The sequence below is a fragment of the Berghia stephanieae genome, chromosome 4 (genome assembly GCF_034508935.2).
Source record: "Berghia stephanieae isolate SIO BIC M18660-M18661 chromosome 4, UCSD_Bste_1.3, whole genome shotgun sequence".
NCBI classification, from domain to species: domain Eukaryota; kingdom Metazoa; phylum Mollusca; class Gastropoda; order Nudibranchia; family Aeolidiidae; genus Berghia; species Berghia stephanieae.
Window position 1 is genome coordinate 53,657,760 of NC_088363.1, and position 17,500 is coordinate 53,675,259.

A 17,500-nucleotide genomic window follows, 5' to 3' on the forward strand; every position below is an offset into this window, starting at 1 on the left:
TACTACTACTACTACTACTACTACTACTACTACTACAACTACTACTACTACTACTACTACTACTACTACTACTACTACTACTACTACTAATAATAATAATAATATAAGACTGAGTTGTGACTATGAAACATAATATAAGACATTCATTATGTTATCCTGACTTCGCATGTAAATACGTATTTACATCGAATGTAACCACAGAAAAACATAATGTGGGCGTTTGTAAAAACATAGAGCGTTTTGTAAAGGAACGGACACTTGATAAATATTAATGTCTCCACTGTCAAATGTAACAGGCATAATATTGTAAATTACAAACTGGAACTCAACACCTCCGTGTAAGCGGAGTATTTCGAAGGATATTAATTTATGCAAGCATAGCACAATGTTGCTGATTTATTGTGCTTTTCAAAAACAGTTTATTTAGCAGTCTTCAAAGCATAAGTATGGTAACGTTACAATCCAATCAGATGATTTCTTCAGATAGATTCAACTGTCCTTTTTTTCATGTTGCCTTTTAACTAGTTACATACCGTACTCTGGAAAGACACGCATTATAAAATTGGGCCAGAAAACTCGACCTTCAAACAGCGATCGATTTAAATGACCTTCATCTTTGCCAAGAACTCTCAAAACTGGGACCTGGCGCGATAGCCGATAACATAATGGACGTCCGTTTCTGTCTGTCTGAAGACGGTATCTGTTCGTGAGAAGCGTAAGGGCAACTCCTTGTCGAGTATCATCTTTCAAATTTGAAACACTTCAAATTTGTCATGATCTAAACTTGTCTGATTTATTCCACGCTGTCGAGTTTTTATATTGTAATCCGATTTCTCATAAATTTTAACTTGAGTAGAAAGATTTGTTCTGGGAAATTCCACAGACGTTAAAAATGATATGGGAGCAGTGGCGGTTCTAGCCTATTTACAGTGGTGGGGCAAAGATGACTCGGTCATATATATATATATATATATATATATATATATATATATATATATATATATATATATATATATATGATATTTTTATTTTTTTTTCTTTAATTAAATTTTTTTTAATTATTTTTTTTTCACCTTTAAACAAAAAATATTTCAACTACAAATAATCACATTCACAATGAAATGACAATACCATTAGATTTTAATTATTCCAAACGTAATCAAAAATGAATCACGAAAGAGAATACAACTAAAAAATAAAGCGACGAGACATAATGCGACAACACCTTGACAATACAAGTCCATTTCGTTCACTCGAAAAATTAAAGAGATGCTTTAATCCCTCAACGGCGATATTAATATTTCTGTTAAATATTTCTGGTTTTCAGTAGTACGTAGTAACCTTAAAGTTTTCATCGAGAAGCAACGATATGACTCGAGTTTCATTCAGAGCTCAAATTGCATCATTTTTACTGCTGTCTTGGTGGTTAGCATGATTGTGCCGGTGGTGGTAGTGGTTGGAATAGTGGTAGCGGTGGTGGTGGTGGAGGAGGAGGAGGAGGAGGAGGAGGAAGACGAGGCGGTGAGGGAGGATGTAATTGTGGTAGTGGTTTTGGTGGTGCTGTTGGTTAGAATGATAGTTGTGGAGACGATGACGGAAATTGTATGATGATGTTGATATTGTTTTTATTGCTATTGTTGTACTTGTTAATATTGTTGTTGTTGTTGTTGTTGTTGTTGTTGTTGTTGTTGTTAATGATGATGATGATGATGATGATGATGATGATGATGATTATGATGACAACGACAATGATGGTTACCATACGATATTACAAAGTTTATTCAATCTTAGGCTTTCGCCAATAAATCATACAATTTGATGACCACATACATGAAAGTGGGAAAAAAATGGTAAATGGAACCAAAAAATAAACTGATACCATTAAAAACCACCAAAAAAAAAAAACAAAAAAAAAAAAAAAAACAAACAACAAAGTAATACCACCAATACGTACAATAATATATAATATAATAATAATAATAATAATAATAATAAATAATAATAATAATAATAATAAATAATAATAATAATAATAATAATAATAATAATAATAATAATAATGATAATAATAATAATAATAATACCATCATCATTACTACTACCACCACCGCTACAACTATACCACCATCACCATCATTATTACGTTTCCAATTATTTTTTCTCGTTTTTAAAAATTTGATAGCTATCAAAACAGACGAAAATTCCGGTGATTTTTTTAAAGGGTAGTTAAAATATCTACGATTTTATTAGCCCTGAAAACTACGATTTTTATTTTCCTATTTAAAGTAGGCAGGTCTGCTATGACAAGTATCAGTTCCATAGTCAAAATAAGACAAACAAAAACAAAGTTTATTTAATCTTGGGCTTTCGCCAATAATTCATACAATACAATTAAGACAAAATAATGTTACCAATCTCTCCTCATGCATTCGTTTGACTATCATCACAATAACGACCGTGTTATCTTTGCTCCTTACCCAACCAGCCCCTAGCTTCCCGCCTCTCCATCGCGAACCATCTTATGTATTTATTAGCTTCAGGACGGGCAAGTACGGAATCTGCCCACCCTAACTTTTAAACGTATTTATTTCCTCTATAACTTAGTTAGAATTCAACTCTCTCCTTACTCAGAAGAGTATTTCTCGTATACTAATTCAATTCTTGAGAAAACCAAAATGGTGGTTGTATTTTATATATTTATTTTGTCGTGACTTTTGAATAAAAGTGTTTTGTTTTATTAGAGGGAATACAATAGAAAATGACATTGTTTTGTAAAATTATTTAGTCTGGCAATAAAAATACAGCGGTAATTACTTTAAGAATTAAAAAAAAGAAGAACAAATTAATTTGTTATAAAAAACAAAACAAAAAAAAAAACAAAACAACAACAACAACAACAACAAACAAATAAGAAAACAATTTAAATAAATGAGTTTTGAGAAACACTATAGAAAACGAAAAAAAAAAGAAATAATTTAAATGATAAACAAATATATAAAAACAACACAAATTAATACTAAATTGATATAATATTAGTAAATTAATAAATTTAATTCAATACTGGAACCTTCCCAGCACAAGTAAGGCAATAAATAAGAAAAAGTTCGTTTGCCAAAATCTCTATTTAGTGTTCACTGGTTAATAGGGTGGGCTCATTTGAATTAGCCCGACCTAGTACAAGAGAGGCCAGACAGAAAAATTCGGAGTTAGTTCACCGTCAGACGACGTGACGATGAGATGACGATGTGGGTGGAGTGGAGTGGAGTGGAGTGGTTGGGGGGGGGGGGGTGATAAAAAGGAACAGGAGCGTATCCTGGTTTATGCATTACGGGGTGCATGGTGATTCTCATTCTATCAAAAATACACACAAATTGATTTCAGTACGAAGTATCAAGTTTAAGTAGTAACTTTTGAAATTATCTAATTTAAATTTGATTATTTCGGACCTGGTAGTACAGCATATTATAACTTGAAAAAACAGGTTGGTATTTGCCCACCCTGCCCATTATTACCAGCCGTCCCTGTATGGGAGTATCTAGACTCTAAGGTTTATCTTTAAAAAATAAGTTCTCAAAATTGATGTCTTTTTAATGTTATTTTGCCTCTTGAAACTTTCATCGGGATGTAATGACATGCTCTACCGGGAAGTTCCAAGCGCAAAGGTGTTTGAATTAAAAACTTGTAAAGAAACTGCCTCAAAATGCTACTAGAGTCTAACCCTAATAGAATGGATAAAAAAAAAAACCCCACAAAAACACTCCGGATAGAACAAGTCTTAAAACGTTGCTAACATTGCAGTAATAGAAAAAAGGATTTTTTAAAATGAGGGTTAGTTGCATTTTGAGGCAGTATCTTTACCTCGTGGGCGGACCGCGGAAGGCCACCCAAAACTTTCTTAGTTTAATTTGTCATATGAATTTGTAAATGTTGCTGCTCGAAGCTCGAAGAAATAAATAACGATATGAAATTGATTGTAAGCTTCAATTTAATTACAAAAACAGATCAAATTAACAAAACATTGTTTTGTTTATTCATCTTAACAACGCCACTACCACATTCATCTGTAGTGTTTCATTCATCCTGTTTTGTTGATAAAGGGGAAACCCAAAACATTCATTTGATCTGTTTTTGTAATTAAATTAAGCTTACATTCAATTTCATATCGTTATTTGTTTCATATGAATTTGTGTACTTCGTGTAGTCTTAAAAAGAATAGTTTGTCAACGATTGCTAACAACAGAACATGACAACCATTAAATTTATAGATTGATACTGTGTGCTTGGCTAAGAAACTCACAACATAAACGACCAATACCCAAAACCTATGTGAAACCTTGAATTTTTATAGTCTGCTTAGCGAGAATTACTCATAAATATGGATGGCAAAAAACAATAACAAAGACCTGAGTGACGTCAACTTCGTTCAATCTATAATCCATCGCATCAATCCTGTATCATCTGGAGGTGAATCGGATACCAAAAAGATTACATTTCTAATCAAAATGAATTGAATTACGAATTCTCGAAAAAAAGTCCGATACAACCCAAAATCAAAGGGAGCACTAATTGCTAAGATTCTTATATAAAAAAAATAATAGCCGAAGCGGGATAATGAAAAATTAGTTATAAAGCTTTGTGATCTAGTGTGTGTATGACCCGGCTTTTGGCATGTCGGTCTCGGGTTCGAGTCCCGCTGTGGACGACACAAAGTTGAGGCCTTAAAAAGGCAATTTCTCTCATAATAATTTCTCCACATGCCAAAGTATACTATTCAGCAACAGCGCTGTCTTTGTTCAATTATAATAGGGCAAAGAAATCTTCTACTCTTCCGGTCCCGAACTAATTGGAAGTGTGTATGTAACCAGTCTTTGGAGGACTACAAATTAATAGTTTACATATTGAATCATAAGGTGGCATAATCATTTTAGTAGCATGATCTATAGGCAGATTACGGGACGTAAAAGATCTTTTAATAATCAGACTAGAAAATAAGATGCCATCACTCTGAAACCAGAAGATCAATTTGACAAGGTATGCATCCAGTCCTCAAGAAGAGTAGTTTTACACTGCCAATGATATCGGAACCCGTTTTTGACATCACATAATTGTTCCCTATTGTTGTGGTACCTTACAGGTGTTATGTCTTGTTCTTTATGTTCAAAGTCGTTGTTGGCTGAGGACCCCTTGCAAAGGGCTTTGAGCAAATTTAGTGGGTATTTCGCTACATTATAGATCATGTTTTATTTTGAAGCATGTCACTAGTTGAAATCAAATTTTACGATTTAGACTTTAAGTTCCACTTTTAACCAATAACCTGCTGTGTAATGGATAGGCACGTACTTAAAAAATTGGCCAAAAAGTTGTCCTTCACATATAGATCGATGTAAATGACCATCATTTTGGTAAAAACTCTCAAACCTGGGACTTCACTTTCCAGAGTACGGTAGTAAACTGGTTAACATCTAGTTCTATTTCAAATTTGCCCTCCCCTCTCCCTAAATAAATACCAATTCAAAATCGGAGTCAGGAACGATGTCAGAATTTGTCCGAAGGTATTTTCAACCCATTCACCATTTAGTGATAGGATAGCTGGATCTAGATATCGCTGAAACTTAGAGATGAATCACCGTTTGGTCTTATGCAAAGGGTGGCTGGCGACGCGTACTTATATGCAGGTCTGACATCTGAACCTACTTATGGGCCTAGTTTAACATTGTTGTAATGGACAATATTTTGCGTCATTTTTTTGAGATTTCCATAACAACAATGAGCCCATTATAGAATCGAGTATAGAATACGGGCCAGTAAGGCTCATAGCGGCTCCGAAGGGCTTTAAAAAATATTACGTTGTTATTGTAACCTTCACATGTGTATGAATCCACTAAAATACAATCACTGGTAACCTTTGAGTTGAAGAGCGAGAACTCTCCGCACAAAGTTTTTCATCTTGGGTTATCTACTTTTTATTCTCCGTTTTACTTCTTATACACACTAGGTCTTATAAGCAAATGACCTAGTAACCTTTCCAAACAACTTAGTGAAAAAAGATACGTAATAAGTGGTATTTGTCAATATAAAGTATGTAGTAGTAGTAGTAGTAGTAGTAGTAGTAGTAGTAGTAGTAGTAGTAGTAGTAGTAGTAGCAGCAGCAATAGTATTAGTAGTAGTAGTAGTAGTAGTAGTAGTAGTAGTAGTAGTAGTTATAGTAGTAGTAGTAGTAGCAGCAGCAGAAGCAGTAGTAGTAGTATTAGTAATGTTAGTAGTAGTAATAGTAGTAGTAGTAGTAGTAGTAGTAGTAGTAGTAGTAGTAGTAGTAGTAGTAGTAGTTGAAGTATTTGGCGAACTTGTCTTACTACAAGGCAATGGGTTGACACGATGATGTTGTGTCATAGGCTAACTCACGATACCCTCCCTACCTATGCAATTCATTCTTTTTCCGAGATCGGGTAACGAAACACGATATGTATAATTCGAAACCGAAGCAGTTTGGAGCCGGAAGTCTGGGAAGCTAAGCTAAGAGACAAAAGTAATCGTTTTGGTTTGTATAAATAAGCGCATAAAGGATTACTAATGAATAGTTTCTTCGTGGTTTTAAACAACAATGATGGAGTGATGAAAATGTGTACAGTTGTTCTCAGGAATTTATCCATTTTGAGAAGAAGAATGGTAAGTTGAATATTGGATTGGGGTAACGCCCAAATTAAAATATTAAACAACAAAGGTAGTGATGCTTTAGTAAAAGAGAATAAAACAACAAAGAAAAACACGATAACTACAAAAAACAAAACAAAAAAAAAAACCCCCAAAAAACAAACAAAAAACAAAAACAAGCAAAAAACCAAACAAACAAAAAACAACAAAACAGCAAAAAACAAACAAAAACAAACCCCAAAAACAACTCACACCAAAGGAAAACAAAACAAAAACCAAAAAACAAACCAACCCCCCCCCCAAAAAAAAAAAAAAAAATACCCAACCCCAAAACAAACAAACAACCCCACCAAAAAAAACAAAACAAAAACAAAAACAAAACAAAACAAAAAAAAAAAACCCCCGATAAATAACAAAAAAAAAAAAAAAAAAAAAGCCCCAGCAATATAAAAACAACAAAAAACTAACCAAGATACAAAACAAAATATAAAACAACAAGACAAGCAAGAATGAAAAACAAAACAAAACAAAATTTAAAAAGAAACGACCCTCTCCCCCTTCCCCCAACAAAAGAGTAGACAGACAGCAATAAGAAACCAATCAATTGAATAAACTACAAAAAGAAAACAATATCTTTTAAAAAATAGTTTATTACAAAATCAAACAGAGATGCTATTTAAAATAAAAAAAAAAAAACTCTTCTCACCACCCCAAATCCGATAGTCAATTAAAGAAAGTTGTGCATATCCAATTATCTCATGAGTGACGCAAAGTGAAATTTTCGTACTCTTTAACTTTGGTTTAATTATTATTATTATTATTATTATTATTATTATTATTATTATTATTATTATTATTATTATTATTATTATTATGATTATTATTATTATTATTATTATTATATGATATAGTGCCAATATCCACAAATAGTGCTTAGAGGTGCTTTACAATAGGTTTTTTTTTTTGGTATCACACATTACGTTAATTCATTCGACTACAAAATCACCACAACAGTCACACAATTATCTTGTTCGAAGTTCACATATCTAGAATCACGATAAGCAGAATGAAATGCCGTTTGAAGACTGGTAGACGTTCACATTGTCGGGTTTTAGGTGGTAAAGAATTCCATACGATTGGTTTAATGTGTGCAATAATAACAGCAAAAGTGGGTGAGGAAACGATGACATACATTTTGTTTTGGCCATCTCCAAGTTCCTGATACGTGCTTGAGAACTGAAAACATGTTTGTATTTGATAGTATCAATATTATTTGAGTCTTTATCTCTTGTTAAAAGCGCCTTGAGCACGTTTAGTGGATGTTGCGGTATATAAATTGCTCATGTTTCTTTTTATAGTATGAGGCATATTGTATTTGATCATATAGGTCGTATTTATTGTTTGCCTTATTAATTACCAACTCATTTATTGATATATACATTGACACCGACACACAAATATATATAAAGAACTTTTTGAATGCATTTTAATCAGCGAAAATTTATTATAAGTTTAATATTTATTTTCACATTTAATTATGTGATATGTTATATATATATATATTATATATATATATATATATATATATATATATATATATATATATGTATATAACATGTCACATAAAAAAAATATGAAAATAAATATTAAACTTATAATAAAGTTTCGCTGATTGTATATATTTATATATAACATATCACATAAATAAATGTGAAAACAAATATTAAACTCATAATAAATTTTCGCTGATTAATTTTGTTCTTGATATTTTGACATCGTAAAGTACTTGGGAGGGGGGGGGGGGTCAGCTCAGTTGGTAGAGCACTCGTTTCACACGTAAAGGACCAATATCTATCCCGGGTGCAGTCGAGATATTTTTCAGACCCCCCCCCCCTCCCTGTCCACCCAGCAGTGAATGGGTAGCTAGCTCTGTTAGATCTGGAGGAATGTACTTTGCGATAGACTACCGTCCTATCCAAAGGGTAGCAAGCAATTGATATTGTCCGATTCACGCTATAGAAACTTTGATTAAACTCCCGCTCCATGGCCCTTGCGGCTCTGAAGGAAAGTACTTTGCCTCATGTGAAAACTGTTGGAGATTCCGCGATCCATTCACCGCCTTAATGGCATGAGGAAGATTTTTAAAAAATCTAATATAACCCAAACTTATACCTGCTTTCTTCGTATGCATGTTCCAGTCCTTTACCGTTGAGCAACACGATCTATTTTCATCCCTTCTTCTACGACCCCCCTCCTCAAAAGAGTTTGAGATGACCACTAATGCAGAGAATTTGTTTTTAGTCTTTAAACCGGTAAAATTAATTGCCAATATTTACAGAACAATGAAAAGCAAATATAATAATATTTGTCTTATGAAGGATGTCGCATGAGACAAATTTTGAGCAATGACCTTTCAATACTTATTATCATCCACCGTAACCCCAGAAAAAGGTTACCAATCTGAACCGCTCATTGAGACACACACACACACACACACACACACACACACACATATATATATATATATATATATATATAATATATATATATATATATAGAGAGAGAGAGAGAGAGAGAGAGAGAAGATACCCCATTCGAATCATTGTGAAGACGCGGGTTATTTAATTCTATATTTCTCTCTAATGACAAAAAAAATTTATAATATAAAGATAAAGTATAGTTATTAGACCAGCAAATACGTGCCCGAATGCTGGCCAGCATTTTCAACAAAAATATCCAATATGTGTATCTTTCGCGAAAGTGACGACTTTGAGAGAACCCAAGTGTATTGAAAGCAATGAAATTTTATTTACCTGAGATTTTTCAATTTTGCAATCGGTAGTCCGTCAGAGCCATGAGGCCCATGGAACCGGAGTTTATCCCGATTTCTAAAGCGTAAAACGGACAATAGCAATTTCTTGCTATCCTTTGGATAGGACGCTAGTCTATCGCAAAGTACTTTCCGTCCGTTCCAACAGACCCAGCTACCCAATCACTGCTGGGTGAACAGGGGGGAGGTGGGGGGGGGGGGCGTCAGAAAAAAATTTGACTGCCCCCGATCTCGGTCCATTTGCGTGTGAAGCGAGTGCTCTACCGACTGAGCCCCTCAATTTCGCATTCAGCCAGTCACAAATTGACTTGAAATTCTTCGGCCAAACAACGAATTACACATCAGTTTTAGCTTTTATTCTAGTCAAAAGGAAAGCAAGATATGTATGCGTTTCACAGCTCATGTTGACCAATGAAATATATTTTGTCTCTTTGCATTCGAAAATCACTCAGATTCAGAAGTCCAGACCTTGAAAACTTAAAAACTCGTAATTTTAGGAGAAAAAAAGTCCTCGCTATAGATAGAATGAAGTTGTCATTCCGGTCTTTGTTATTGTTTTTTGCCATCAACGTTTATCAGTAATTCTCACTAAACTGTATTAAACAGACTATAAAAGTTCAGGGTTACACATAGTTTTGTGTGTTGGTCCGTTATATTTCCGCATGGCAATGTTGTGAGTTTCTTAGCGAAGCGCACAGCATTTATACGATATCAGGATACATCTTCAAATGTCAGTCGACACACGATTTATTTTATTAATGGGGATGATCTATATTACCTTTTCATGTGCTCGAGGTCATTGGTCACATTGCAAAGTGTGCTCAAAATGAACACCTAATGAAAGGGTTCACAGTTTGAGAAATATCCAACGTCACAATTGGTCATTTTGCGCTCAGCATGACTCATGGGTATGTTTGCAATTTTCATAAACACAGCAGCGTGTTTACATTTATTGAGAAATGTCCGATCGCTGTGCAGCAACAAATCATGTGATCGATGACTAGGTTGGACGAAAACATGAATATAGATCGCTCAAATTAAAAAACAAAACAAAACAAAACAAAACAACAACAGTTCAACAAACTCGCAACGTACCACCACAGGAAGGGTCAATTTATTCACGTCATTATGGAGAGAGTTGAGCACAGCGGGACCAAGTTCAGTTATCGAGTAGATTACAGTTTCGTTTGTCTCTAGGCTAGTGAGTACATCCACTGCTCACGTAGCACCAAGCGCCTACCCGAGTTTTATTTTTAATGGCCTTCATCTTTTGACTGTGAATCGGTACAATTCAATTATGTTTTCTGGATGTGTATTTTAAGTTATACTCTTTTTAAACAGGAACGCAACTCGTTTTCTGATTGGATGCTTCATTTACCACTTTGTTAGGCTAATAATTCTATAATTTGAAAAAAAATATTCTCAAGTGAATACCGCGTGCTTTTTTTATAATGATTAGGTCATAGCTACATTTATTAAATGCCAATCAGCCGAATCAGTCAGCCCCATATTTTGGGAATAGTCAATGCAATGAGCCGTTATTACTTTTTTTGGTTCGAAAATAATATCTGGCAGGGGTTTAGCTGTGATGGATTTTGATATTTCAAACAATGTTGCTACTTACACTGAATAAGGGACGTGATTTCATTGGTTAATAATTACTTAGTTCTTTAGACTGTCAACGAGAATAACAGGGCATCAACAATCTGGGATTTTGCCATGTATTCCAGACTGAAAACGGTATGTCGTATTAAAATAGTAAATAGCAATAAAGCGAATTGTTGTAATGTTTTTGTATGGTGACTTTATCATCATCAGTGTTATCATCATCATCATCATCATCATCATCATCATCATCATCATCATCATCATCATCATCACCATCATCATCACCATCATCATCATCATCATCATCATCATCATCGTCATCATCGTCGTCGTCGTCGTCGTCGTCATCATCATCATCATCATCATCATCATCATCATCGTTGTCGTCGTCGTCATCATTATCATCATCATCATGTCATCATCATCATCATCATCATCATCATCATCATCATCATCATCATCATCATCATCATCATCATCATCGCCATCATTATCATCATCGTCATCATCAGTTTGAAATAATTATAGATCATGTAAACGATGACAGTGGGCGAAATTAGCAGTATTAAAATAACTTTTTAGATAATTTACAATACTTTCATTGTCAAAATATTATTGCAACAACTCGAAAAACATCGTTGGTAAAATTAAATGGGATTTAGATTGACTCTCGGTAAGGTTCGACGTTATTATTATTATTATTATTATTATTATTATTATTATTATTATTATTATTATTATTATTATTTTTATCATCATCATCATTATCATCATCATCATCATCATCATCATCATCATCATCATCATCATCATTAGTATTATTATTATTATTATTATTATCATCATCATCATTATCATCATCATCATCATCATCATCATCATCACCATCATCATCATCATCATCATCATCATCATCATCATCATCATCATTAGTATCATCATCATCATCATCATCATCATCATCAGAATTATAATCATCATCATTATCAAATTTATTATCATTATTAAAATTATTATTATTATTATTATTATTATTATTATTATTATTATTATTAATTATTATTATTATTATTATTATTATTTATCATCATTAGTAATAATAGTAGTGGTTCTAGGAGTCGTAGCAGAAGTAGTAGGAGTAAAAATCAATTTTTTAAAAAACATTATAACTGTAACAACTACAATTCTATCCAGCTTACTATCACATACTACATGCTTCCCTCCCCTTCTATCCACTTATACCGGCATCTTTCATGAACTTTTGATAGCTCACGCTTCAATCTAAATTAAACACTCTTTTCGTTTGCATCTATCAAGTCCGTGCAACAGGAAGTGTAAATATGGAAGCTGGAATTAATTGATTTAACTTATCAGCTTCATTCTCTTAAAAGTTATCCTGGAAACGTGTACGCGGAAATTCTCTATCGATATTTCTTAGTCTCATTTTGTTTGTATTTCTTTATAGTTTACCATCTTGGCCTTAGCCTCATTTTGTTTATATTTCTTTAAAGTTTACCATCTTGGCCTTAGCCTCATTTTGTTTATATTTCTTTAAAGTGTACCTACTTGGCCTTAGCCTCATTTTGTTTATATTTCTTTATAAAGTTTACCATCTGGCATCTCAGTAAGTTGAATAGCCTTTTGCTCCTATCTCAGTTCTATCATAACAAAACATAATATAGCATATCATAATAAAGGTTGCTAAGGTCAAAGGCATTTAAAGACCCCGTGAAAAAAAAAAGAAGAAAGATTCAGGACGAATAATTCCCGGATCATATAATATATTCATAATCATGATTTAATCATCACTTACATCATAAACAATTAAAAATATATCAAATAAAAACTCAGTCATCAAATTCATATAATAAGTTATTATAGCTCCCTGTCGATTGCATGTTTGAAATGATTTATACTTTTGGAGTCCTAGGTTATACATTCCAAAGTGTTCCATCCTATTAACTGTCCTTATAATACAATCGATTTGCCGAATAATTGTAGAAGAATATGTTCTAAAAATTGTGTACCGCGAAAGGCAGAACAATAGACAGACAGACAGATAGATAGATAAATGAATAGATAGATATATAGATATATAGACAAGGAGGAGAAAGACAGACAGACAGATAGATAGATAGATAGATAGATAGATAGATAGATAGATAGATAGACAAGGAGAAAGACAGACATATAGATAGATAGATAGATAGATAGATAGATAGATAGACAGGGAGAAAGGCAGATAGATAGATAGATAGATAGACAAGGAGAAAGACAGACATATAGATAGATAGATAGATAGATAGATAGATAGATAGATAGATAGACAGAGAGAAAGGCAGATAGATAGATAAATAGATAGATAAATAAATAGATAGATAGATAGATAGATAGGTAGATAGATAGATAGATAGATAGATAGACAGGGAGACATATAGATAGATAGATAGATAGATAGATAGATAGGTAGATAGATAGATAGATAGATAGGTAGATAGATAGATAGATAGATAGACAGGGAGAAAGGCAGACAGACATATAGATAGATAGATAGATAGATAGATAGATAGATAGATAGATAGATAGATAGATCGATAGATAGATAGGTAGGTATATATATATATATATATATATATATATATATATATGTATATATATATGTATATTGATATGTATATATATATATATATATATATATATATATATATATATATATATATAGATAGATAGATAGATTGATAGATTTTTCATGGGAAAACGACGCGGATCTTTTAAAGCGCTCGACTATTTAGAGGACCCTAAATTTCTCACTTCATCAGGGACGAAAATGTCAGAAATTGCCTCTTTGTTGACAAGATGTGTGCCATTTCTGACAGTTTCGTCCCGGGTCAGGCAGAAGAACTGTCGGAGCAGCGCTGTTGTAATATAAATATGAGGTGAGATATATATATATATATATATATATATATATATATATATATATGTATAGAGAGAGAGAGAGAGAGAGAGAGAGAGAGAGAGAGAGAGAGAGAGAGAGAGAGAGAGAGAGAGAGAGTAAACAGTGGCTAATATGATTCAAGAGATACAAATGTCAAGTCCATTGAACCAGATATGACTCTTGACATTCATAAAGGTCACCCGGACAAAAATGTCACCCTTACTGCACACGAAAAATAAAAGGATGGCAATGGGGGTTATTTAAAAAAATAATATTTCCGGTGTACAATGCACTGACCATCCGACAAAATAGCGCTGTGAGTATGGATGGACTCTCAAACAACACAAGTTATTACCTGTTAATTTCACCTCAAAGGGGTCCCTACAAAAGGCTTCAATAGTCGTGACGTCACTTCCCTTGTAATGGCGCATAGTAACTTAGTAACTGGTTCTAAACTATCGGAACAATGGCGGACGCCCTTATGAAATATTTCTCTGACGAGCATAAAAGTGTCTCCAAAGGAGAAAAACATTATAAATCAGATCATGTTTTGACTTTTATACAATCACATGACATGTGAAAAAGTGTGAGCCAGCATTAAGAATAAAAAGTACCGATTTTCTTTGTTTAGAACCAAGGTGTTCGTTGCTGGGCAAACGTGACATCAGACTATTGAATCCGATTAAATAGAGACACCAACTACGGAAGGCGATTTGTATGCAAACCACAAATCCATGCAATATATTAAATCATTTATCCAAGTGTTCCGATATCATATCGTTACTATCGATGCTATGTGTTTAATTAAAATACTTACAACATCCGCCAGCCGTTTATACAACGTACCAACACACAAAACTATGTGGGATCTTGAGCGTTTTGGTCTGATTGATATAATGTAGTGAGAACTAATAGTGAAAATGGCTGTCTTAAAAACAATAACAAGGAGATGAGCGGCGTCAATTTCGTTCCTGCTATATTTTATAACGTGTTCCAGAAGTTATTTGTATCATTGAACATGATGCTGGTCTGTAACGTTCGCCTTTATTTTAATATTTTTTAAACGATGAGCGTAAGCTTGGAATCTTCTTGACTGTCCACTGTCTATACCCCACATGATTAGGTTTTACCTGTCATTTGACGGCAATCGGCGAATCCACGAAATCGCGAAAGTAATGACGTCAATTTCGCGGATCCAGTGTGCTCCCGTTGGAAATCGTGTACATGCTTATGGGGTGACAAGTGCCAGTCAGTAATAGACACATAGAAAACCACACCTCCAGGACAGTCGTCATAATGTAAACAATGGCAATGGTTGGTAAACATTGCAAACTACGCATTTTTTATTATCGACGGTATGTGTCGAAATACACACTGTTTTATCGATTGATCAACAGAACCAACACAGAAAACTATGTATAAATTAAAAAGTTTATAATAAGATCGAGAAAATCGTGTGATAACTAAAGTTACCCATCTGGTGGTATAAAAACAATATCATGATCAGAGAGAGGTCGTCTTAAAACAACCAACTATGTTTGTCCGATCACGTACGAAGGTGTTTTGATTGGTAAAAAATCTACTGGTTAATTCCATCTCACCCCCTCTCCCCATGGGCTGGTTTGTCAAAGAGGTGTGTAGGATTGTTTCTCAATGAAAAAAAAAAACAGACTCGGAACCACATATTAAGCGTGATTTGTCAGGTTTTTATGATTAAAACCAAATGACTTATATGCATGTTCTCTGTTGAAACATTAAAACAATACCCCAAATTAGGCGACAGTGCTCTTTTTTCAGTCATGAGGGCCGGATATATTATATTTATATCAACTTCACGTGTTGCCATGCACTTAAACCCCCCCCCCCCCAACAAGTAGGCGCCAATTAAACAATATAACAACTTTTACTTCTGTAACATGAAGTCGTTGATATGTTCTATACACTGAACTTCTTGCTGTCCAGGCAAAAAAACAAAAAAAAAACAACAAAAAACAAAAAAAAAAACAAAACAACAAAAGACAACAACCAAGAAACAAAACCAAAAGCAAAAAAACAACAAACAAAAGACAAAACAAAAAACAACCCCCCCCCCAAAAAAAAAACACAAAAAAAACAAACAAAAAAAACAACAAATAAACAAACAAAAAACAAAACAAAAAACCCAAAACAAAACAGAAAAAAAAACAAACAAAAAACAAACACACACACACACACATACACACATACACAACAAGCGCACAATCACAAATGATAGCTCAATAAAAACGCATTATATAATATTTACTTTTCAATTGGAATAAATTGTTTTTGTTTGGGATAACTCTAATTAGTCATTTCCTTATTATCCGTAAAAGTTAAAAATAGAAACAAATTATTGGTTTTATAATTGTTATTTTATTTTCTATTTCAGATCTCCAACCGAAAGTTATACCGACTGGGGGTAAGTGCGGCTTTACTCATGACGGGATGTCTCGTGTATCTCATCTACAGTGACGCCACTGACACAGGAATCGATGACGTCAACTTAAAAAATCGTTTGATTGGTTACACGAAACCATCAGGTATCTACTTCCAGAGAGAGCTCGGCAGTCAGCTATACCCAGTGGACGAACGCCTTTTAACACAGAGAAAGAGTCGTTTTAAATCTGCTTTCAATCGGCAGAATGGTTACAGTTTACTAATATCAACAGATAGTGATATTTGGAAATCGAAAAAATCGTTTGGAATGGAGGACAATAATGTCATCACCAATGAGAAAGAAGACGGCGATTTATATTCAAAAACGGATAATTTAGAACAGCCGAAACAACACAATGCGTTTTCATCAAACCATTCCAACAACTTTATACCTCAAAAACAGTCGTCTTACTTGAATTCTAAACCCGGTGGTAAAAGACTCAACAATGGTTCACTTAGAAGAAATACATTTAAAAATGCTAATTCGAAATATGACAATATGAAATTAAATTCTTTCAAAAGCCAGAAATTATCTTTAAATCAAGATGAAGCAAAGTCGGATTTAAATCATAACAGAATAATTTCATTGGATGGCAGCTATAACAGTTTTACCAAAGGTCAAGGTCACATTAAGAAAAGTATCAATAAAAGTAGTAATACTGGTATTAATGGTAGTAATCGCAAAAAGAAAAAGTATCTCATTTATCTTTGCGAGTCCGCGGGTTGGTGTGGAGGATGGGGAGACAGACAAAGAGGGATAGCATCATCCTACCACTTATCCAAAATTTTCGGAAGAGAGTTTAAAATCGTGATGGATACGCCGTGCAACTTAACCAAATTCTATCGCCCCAATAAAGTGAATTGGATTTTAAAACAGGACGAGATAAAACACTCGACGAGTAGGATTGTTTTGAACACCATTTCGAAACTTCATTTTAAAGACCAACTTAAGGTAGGCGATTTTAACGCACGCTATCCGCACGATATCATTTTCTTAAAAACCAATCAAGATTTTA

The 17,500-nt window shown here is 33.6% G+C and overlaps 1 protein-coding gene across 3 annotated transcripts in view; it reads left to right on the forward strand.

The window, feature by feature from the left end:
- LOC144970826 (uncharacterized) overlaps positions 1-17,500 on the forward strand; it is a 47,891-nt gene that overhangs the window by 29,446 nt on the left and 945 nt on the right. Inside the window, exons 1-2 of one of the 3 annotated variants that reach the window (XM_078910889.1) lie at positions 6,431-6,666; positions 16,438-17,500. The exon at positions 16,438-17,500 is cut by the window's right edge and continues 945 nt beyond it. In XM_078910889.1, coding sequence (XP_078767015.1) covers positions 6,571-6,666; positions 16,438-17,500 — 1,159 coding nt within the window. In that variant the 5' untranslated portion in view covers positions 6,431-6,570. Of the gene's footprint in view, positions 1-6,430; positions 6,667-11,179; positions 11,222-16,437 lie in introns of those variants that run through there. The other 2 variants (XM_078910891.1, XM_078910892.1) reach the window with 2 other exon arrangements.